Source organism: Dreissena polymorpha, chromosome 3 (assembly GCF_020536995.1).
Source record: "Dreissena polymorpha isolate Duluth1 chromosome 3, UMN_Dpol_1.0, whole genome shotgun sequence".
Lineage (NCBI taxonomy): Eukaryota > Metazoa > Mollusca > Bivalvia > Myida > Dreissenidae > Dreissena > Dreissena polymorpha.
In genome coordinates this window covers 57,872,990-57,881,775 of record NC_068357.1, presented here as the reverse complement: position 1 = coordinate 57,881,775, position 8,786 = coordinate 57,872,990, and the positions used below count along the sequence as shown (strand labels likewise).

At 41.8% G+C, this 8,786-nt stretch overlaps 1 protein-coding gene across 1 annotated transcript in view; it reads right to left on the bottom strand.

The window, feature by feature from the left end:
• LOC127872252 (uncharacterized) overlaps positions 1-8,786 on the bottom strand; it is a 32,284-nt gene that overhangs the window by 11,957 nt on the left and 11,541 nt on the right. The window contains exons 14-16 of the mRNA XM_052415582.1: positions 7,536-7,679; positions 767-917; positions 94-287 (exon numbers count right to left, since the gene is read on the bottom strand). Of these exons, the coding sequence (XP_052271542.1) occupies positions 94-287; positions 767-917; positions 7,536-7,679 (489 nt within the window). The remainder of the gene's footprint in view (positions 1-93; positions 288-766; positions 918-7,535; positions 7,680-8,786) is intronic.

Here is an 8,786-nt window from a genome sequence, read left to right as displayed (position 1 = left end):
TCCTCCATAATCGTAGTTTGAAATTTAAAAAAAAGTAATTAATCAAATGCAGTGGTCATTTTGTATTATTGTTAAGTTGTCAAAACCTGTTACCTTTCACCTCAATTGACCATGGCAAGTCGTTGCTACAGAACACGCCAGCATCTTCAGTGTGATCGCAATCAGAAATTCCCCAGCCGCGTTTCTTGCATTGCGAAAACGAGGTTGCTTCAGTACAGTTGAAGTCATCCATCCAGATAGGACCAGTGCCATAACCAAAATGACCAGCTGACCATGCTGTTCCATACCTTACGATCAGGAAGAGCATGCATTATGTAATATTTATATAATATATGGTCGAAATTATTTAAGCATTTCCCTTACCAATTTGAAACACATTTAATAAATATTGGTGGTAGATAATAACATTTCATAGTGCCACCAAATACAGTTTCCATTCATTATTTTTGTATTTGAATATACGATTTTACACATGCTTTTACCTTAGTGTGTATATAATAAAAGGGTCATTATTCTTCTAAAGCCTCAGTATTGTTTAAAATGAGCTTGGCTGGGCACACGGTATTGTTTTAATAAAGCAAACTAAAATGAATGCCGCATAAATTTATCAATATATTCATGCGATATCGATTGTACATGTTTTCCTTCAAACATGTTTACACTTTTTATATAAAATGTGTTACCATGGTTGCGGATCAGATTACAGCTGCAAATCTGTTCAGTTGTGTACTGATACCCTTTGTTATTAAACAATAATAATGAGAACCTGAATCCAAATATTTTGCAGACAATAGTAGCAGCATTGTCGTCCCATAAATCATCGCATAATGTTCCAATGAGGCCATTTCTCGTAATCTCCACTCGACCAGTCATGTGGGTTCTATTTCGGGTACCATTTTGCAAATGAATGAAATTGCCTATAACAAATATATCGGTTTGAGAATGATTAAAAAATCCATTCAAACTGAATGAATTTTTGTGCATGGATGTCAATTATTTGCAGGCTTAATAATGTAAATAAGAACATATGTTTGTTTGTTTTTTAACAAAAAAAATGAATAAAATGAAATTTAACCATTAAAACAAATTATTATTTAAGTGAAATCATTTTAATTATTAAATACTTACCTGCTATCCATAGCTGCTGCTTCCGTAGGTTGGTTATATCATCCGGAAAATGGCTGGAGCCGCCACCCTGTGTCCGTAGTTGAGACTAACGCGGAACATAGTGTAACGCAACCTAGCAAAAAGCGACAACCTACCTTCATTCTGCTTCCAATATATCTCAAAATATAAGTCGAAGAGCGGGGTAGGAGGTGGGACTCACCGATAGCAGGTAAGTATTAAATAATTAAAATTAATTTTACATAAAAACAATTGTTTTAATGTCATAAATACGTTACCTGCTATCCATAGCTGAATTTGCAGCTGCGGTGAGAAGGTCCGCGTATAGCTCCACAATCCCCATCACAACAGAACCAGTATCCAGGGTTATCAGCAAATGATAGCAGAACACATAACTAGGGTTATCAGTTAATCTTTGTTAGTACGGTATTGACTTTGACTTCTCGGAACAGAGTAAGCATGTCAAAGTCGTATACGACACTACCGTTTGTGAAAACACAAGAGGGGTAAACAATTACAATTTGTCTTGTTGGCACTCCAGAGAACGAAGATAAAAAAGAAGGTGGTCCGATTCCTCCAGAAAGTATGATGGAGCACGTCAGAGAGTGGGGTGTGATAATATACGCCCACAGAGCTGACAGAGCTCGTAATTCATGCGGTCTGCTCTTAAACAGGGATGAATCCCTAGATGAGAGTGAAAAGAGTAAGCCTTCTTAATCGAGGCTACCCAACAAGAAGCCGCAGACACATCGCCCCTCCCCCCTCTTCAAGGTATGAAGAGTCTCTAGCGAGAGCCTCGAATGAACTTTCTCTGCTGAGGTAGATTTTCAAGCCCTGACTGGGAAAAGAAGTCTATCTTCATCTTCATGTCCCCAAGTTCTAGAAAGACTTGGGACCTTAAAAGGTTAAGACGCCATATACGGGAGTTGATATTTAGCAAGGAATCCTGGCTGACACAACAAAGTGACGAAGCCATCGGATCAAAATGGAGATCGTCGTCTTCGACAGAAAGAGCATAAATTTCACTTCTACGTTTGGCTGAAGCCATAGTAAGAAGGAAAACGGTCTTCCAGTTTAAGGAACTGTTAGGAAGCCTGAGGAAAGGGCTCATCAGGAACTGGTAAGCGATCAAAGAACGCAAGCCAAAACCATTAAGGGGTAAAGGAACAAGAAACAGAGCGTTGAAGTTCCATGGCTAGATCATGAAATAGGTAGGTCAGCATAGACTTGTGATGACTTAAGAAAATCAAAGTTATGCGAAGCATAGTCTGTAGCTTTGATGTAGATAGGAGAAAGTTTCTTATCATCAAAAAGAAAAACCTCTATGCGTCTAGCAGAGTGATTGAGGGGATCAATATGCCCTCGAATACACCAGTCAGAGAAAAGCTTACAGAAAGCATCGTAGACTGTTCTGGTGGACTTTCTCCTTGCAGAGGCAACGAGAGTTTAAGCCCTTACAGAAAAACATTTTTCTGTGGTGTCAAATAATGGCCAGACTTGTAGTGGAAAATATCTGGAACTTATGAAATCTAGCTTTGAGATAGGAAATATGACTTGTGAGCAAGTTTACTGGACAAATCGTACAGGAGACCGAGAAGGTAGTTAAACCAGAATCTCCTGGGCCACCAAGGAGCGACCAGGAGGATCTGGCAAGAGCTCACCTTGATACTCCAAGATAGAAGAATAAAATGGGTGAGATATAGGCGTTAGAGTCCAGTTGGTCTCAAGCGGACGAAAGCGGACAAAAGCCAACGCTGCTCGATCGTAAACTGGACTCACTTACACAGGAAGTCTGAGGTTGTCTCTGGTCGCAAACAGGTACCCCAGTGGATAACGGAATATGAGAAAAATCTAGTTGGTCACTTCCTGATGAAATGTCCAATCTAACAGAAGGAACTGGTGTTTGCAAGACAAACTGTCCGACAGAGCGTTGAGACGACCTGGTATGTGTTTGAACGAGAGAGAAATGTTGAGCTTCTTGAACGAGCAAGTTCCTGGTTTCCAGATGCAGAGGGTGATCAAGTATACACACTTGTGCCTGGATGTAAACCACGACATATGTGTTGTCTGTTGATACCATCACACAGGAGTCGCGAAGATGTTTTGGAAACGAGAAACAGCTAGAAAGACTGCTAGCTTTTCGAGATTGTTGATGTGCAGGTGATACTCCTGAGGAGACCAAATACCTGAGATGATCAGGCTGAGTATTTCCAGGTATGCGCCCGTAAGGTTGCGGTGGAAGAAGCAGTACATCTGTCTAGAGAGTCTCCTAGTTTAGTCACCACTGAATGTGGGGAAATAAAGACGGAAGGATGAGAATCTGTGTAAGCGGATTGCTCTGAGATAAATTCCAACAAATTTAGAGATAGTGCTGACAATAACGTATTTTTTCGGAAAAGACGTCCCAGCAGAAAGACCGGAGACCGGACCGGTAAAAGATCGACCGGTGGCCGGAGCCTCATGGTCACGAATGGGTGGGGAAAGAAACTTACGGCAAGCCGAAATTTCCCCACTCCGACCAGACTTGAAAGTCTGTAAAATAGAACAAGTGTTGAACACTAAATTATAAGCCATCGATATGCGAAGTGCAGAAGAATGGCTGCAGCGGAGGTGTATTGGTAGAAAGGGAAAACCCTAGAGGTGACCTTAGAGACGTCCGCCCTTGCCGGAAGAAGGCTTGAAAGTCTTCTGATCCGGCTTGGGTTTTCCCTTTATTTAAGAAACCTTTCCAATTGTTCTATTAATAAAAATTAAGTTAGCAAATAATCTGTATTTAAAACTTAATCTGGAATCTGTTTCCAGACGAATTCCGATAGGAAGACGACCTGTTATAGGAAGACGGCCTCTTAGAGGCCGGATGTGGAATAGAAGAAGGTCTTTTAGTGAAAAGTGTAGTTCTTCTTAGTATTCTTGGCTGTCGGGGTTGCCGGGTGCTAAGAAGCTGGACGCTTAAGAGCACCTAGGCGCTGACCAGAGTTGTTTCTTGTTAGAAAAGCAAAGATCTGGTCTTCCCGGTCAGCCGTGATTGCTGCCTGTATCCTTTCTACAAAAAGGGAATCTGCTGTTAAAGGAGCAATTATGAGCGAGATCACTCCTGGTTCCAGCAAAAAAATTGATGCAGGGAAGAGAGGATGAGGTCCCTCCGGATCCTTAGTATCTCGGGCCTGACTCCGATAGATTCCAAGCCATCTACAAGGCTGTGGCCGCATGTGATCAAGCTGGTAGTCAGACATATGGATCGGTCCTCTCTCAGTTACCTTTTCTCAAACATGGAGTTAGTAAGGAACTGAGATAGAGGTAGAAGCAACTGGCATAGTAAGCAAACGCTTGTTATTTTCAGAATCTAAACCCGGCAGTTTGGAAATGTCCATACCGGTAGTCGGGCCGGGTACAGGGGACTTGTAGCTTTTACCGCCATATGCGGTTTTAGCTCAGTCAGGTTCTTATGGGCTTACCATGGCGATGGAGCAGGATAATTATTTGAGTTCCAGTGACTGGAAAACATACATTGTAGTCGAGCCACTTGGAAGGCGGATGTTGACACGAGATATCGATTTCTTATCCTGCCAAGCTCACTTTGCGGACCAACTGTTCCGTAACGGTGACTGCAATGCCTGTAGCTGACAGGGAAGGGGCAGGTGAAAACAATTTATAAACCTGATTAATAGAGGCCAAATAGTTATGTTCGGTCTCAACGTTGGACTCTGAGCCCGCTGCAACCGTACCATCTGCAAGACTAGTGGTCTGTATGTAGCCGGCTGAGTCAGAAGTAGGAATACAGAAGCTTCTATTATTGAAAGGCACAAGTGTCCTGGAGACATCTGAATGCATGAAGTATTGGACTCGATGGAGTAGCAGCAGGGGGTTTACGACTAGGTAACCTAGAAAATACCCGTTGATCTAAGCAGACGATGAATCCTGCTAAGATGAATCAAATGATGTTATTACCTGACCGGTGGCGTCACCGGGAAATACCGGGGTGACCGGACCGGTCAATGACCGGTGACCCGACCGGTCAATGACCGGTGACCGTACTGGTCATAATAATACCCGGTGACTGGTGTCTGTCAAAGGTCCCTGCTTCCGGAAACCGGACCGGTCCCCGTTGATTGGACTCGACCGTGACCAGTGACCGGACCGGTCATAATATGACAGGTGAGATTAGCGGTTAAAGACCGAGGTATGGCGGGAGCCATATGGTATGACATCGTCCGACGCATGGTCGAAACAACGTGGTTGATGTTACTGGGCAAAGACCGACGTATGTCAGGAGCCACGTGGTCGAAGTGGTAAAAGTATGGTGAGTGCCGTAATTATGGTCTGATGTTGACCGACACATGGCTGAAGCAACTTGGTCATCGTCCTGCCCGGTGTCCGGACCTGTCAAAGACCAGTAAACGGATCGGTCATAATATGACCGGTGACGTCACCGGGTTTTACCCTAACCTTCGCCCAAACCGGACCCGTCAATGACCGGTGACCAGGGATTGGTGCCCGTTGAACGGATCAGTCAAAACATGACCGGTGACGTCACCATGTAAAGACCAAAGTATGGCGGAAGCCATATGATCTGAGGTCGAGCGACGCATGGTCGAAGCTACATGGTCGACGTCACTGAGCATAGACCGACGTATGGCGGGAGTCATATGGTACGATGTCGACCGACGCATGGTCGAAGCCACGTGATCGACGTCCTGCCAAGTGCCCGGACCGGTCAAAGACCGGTGAACGGACCGGTCATAAAATTACCGGTGACGTCACCGGTAAATACCAGTGACCGGCGACTGGACTGGTCAATGACCGGTGCCCGGTGAATGAACCGGTCATAATATGACCGGTGACGTCACCGGGTTAAGACCGAATTATGGCGGAAGCAATATGGTCTGACGTCGACCGACACATTGCCGAAGCCACGTGGTCGACGTCACTGAGCATAGACCAACTTATGACGGGAGCCATATGGTCTTCAGTCGACCGACGAATGGCCGAAGCCACTTGGTCGACGTCATGCTCATTGCCGTGCAAAGACCGGCGGCAGCCATATGGTCTGACGTCAACTGACGCATGTCCGAAGCCACGTGGTCAACGTCTTGCACGGTGCCCGGTGGCGAAGGTCCACAGAAAGAGAATCTTCTCCACGCTTGCGGCTCTGGAAGGTCCTTTGTTGCCCGCACCGGACCGGTCAAAGACCGGGGACCGGCGAACGGACCGGTCATTAAATTACCGGTGACGTTACCGTGTAAAGACTGAAGTACGGCGGGAGCCCTATGGTCTGACGTCGACCGACGCATTGCCGAACCCACGTGGTCAACGTCTTGCACGGTGCTTTTCTTGTTTTCTACGACCTTCGTACATGTAATACAAAGGTAAAAACATATTCAACAATTAACTGGTCATAGACCAGATAGTTATACGGCACATGAAATTAGCCATTTGCACATAATGCAAAATGATAAACATTCTCTAAGTTATTTACTTCTAACAGAGAAAGTAATAGCTTAATTAACACAAAAACCGCGCTTGTGGCATAAATTAAACAAAAGTTTCACACAATAATCGAAAATAACACCGATAATAATGTGTTAGACAAATAATAAAACTTGTCTAAACAAATACACGGCATTGATTAACATTTAAAAGTTTATTATGTAAACGATAAAACCACGTGGACGCTTGAAAACACACTGCCCATCAGGCCTAATTTAAACCAAAGTTTAATACAATAATATAAAATAACACCGATAATTATTTGTTAGACAATATTAAAACTAGTCTAAACAAATACACGGCATTGATTGACATTTTCATAGTTTACTATGTAAAGGATTAAGTGGCCGCTTGATAACACACTGCCCATAAAGCATAAATTAAACAAAAGTTTAATACGATACCTTTTGAAATAAATCAGATAATAAAATGCTAGACAAATACTATTACTTGTCTTAACAAAAAATCAACCAAAACACGGGAAAGAAACGGAAATTAACCCAATTATCAGAGACATTAAAAACGGCGTGTCTGTAACTCCCCGTATCCTGAAAAAAGACTGAAGGTAGGGTGTCGCTTTTTGCTAGGTTGCATTACACTATGTTTCGCTCTAGACTAAACTACGGAAAAGGAATTTTCCGGATAATATAACCAAACTACGGAAGCAGTAGCTATAGATAAATGGTAACGTATTTATGACATTTAAATAGAAATAATACAGAGTATCGGTGCCTCTACAAAAATGTAATTATCAATACTATTAAATAGATTTTGTTTCGGAACATTTTGTAAAGCTTCGTCCGTTTTGTAACTGCCAAACACTAAATAACATCAGTTCTGCTTTTCGTTTCATAATGTATTACGTATGAATATTATGTTTAAAGACAATTAAACCGAACATTTAGTAACGGATGATAACACACTTGAACAGTTATGTGTTCCATGCTTGCGCTCATCTTCGCAGCCAGACTTACAGTCACATGAACCATTACATACTTCTTTGGCATTCAAACATTGTCCATCACCGCATGTAAATTGATCTTCGTGGCATTTAGTGCCATCAGCATCTTATAAGTAAAAATCACATCAGTTTTAAAAAATCAACAAATGAAGACGGGGAAAACCGTATGGCGTGTTAAACAAATATAGAGCCGGATTTCGTAAAACGTTAATTGGAAGAACAATTGCATATTTATGCTTGAATTGCATGAACTGCAGTACTCGTGCACTAACCTAAAGTAAAAAACATACTCCTTCTGCTAGATTCTCACCTTTGGGGGCCTTAGAGTGCAGAGTAATTCTGGATGTTTATATCCACTTAAGAGTGTTTGATTTTAAAATTGTCGAAAAACATGTTCGATATATTTATTATTTTGGGTTTCGTTTAACAAAGTAAGTCGATATTAACCGTGTGCGATTGAGCGATTTTGTAAAATGTGACAACCTCTTTTGCGAAATTTACATTTTACATACTTAAGAACCAACAACAAAGGGCAATAATTTCGTCCAATCATGCTAATATTGAACTTCAGCAATTATCATATAACGACAAACGGCTCGAAATCATTGACAAATCAAGCCTCTATTCCAGACAAAATATCTTTTTTCCCAAACATGTGTACAATTCATATTATATTTTTCGCTGCTGAGGTCGGCTGGTCTTACACAATCTGTCTAAGATTTGCTATGTTTCGATAGAAGATAAAAGCTCTTTGTTGCCTGTCGAAGATTCAATTACTTTAGTTATTATGTTGTTGTTTGGTCTAATAAGAATAGCGAGATTATGAAGATGTACGAGAGCGTATTCATTGTGAACTGCATTCGCACACGAGTGGATAGCTCTTTTCGTGCTCAGAATAGTTTTAAAAGACCTTGGTCTGACTAATGTTGGTAAGTGTTGGTGAACTCGTTGCTTATCCTAAAATTCATACTCTGTGTATGCGTACACAGCAAACAGACAACATAAGGCAGATCCTATTGCATTTTGTGAGGCAAGTTTATTTACATGTTTATGTGCCTTAACACCTCAAACGACCAAACAAACTATTTTCAAACCATTGTTGGTTTTATTTTATGTGAATGTTTCTGAACAATACATTTTTGTATTTTGCAAATATTAACTACGCTTGAGTTATTATTTCAACGTTCATACTTATAAAAAATATATTGCGACC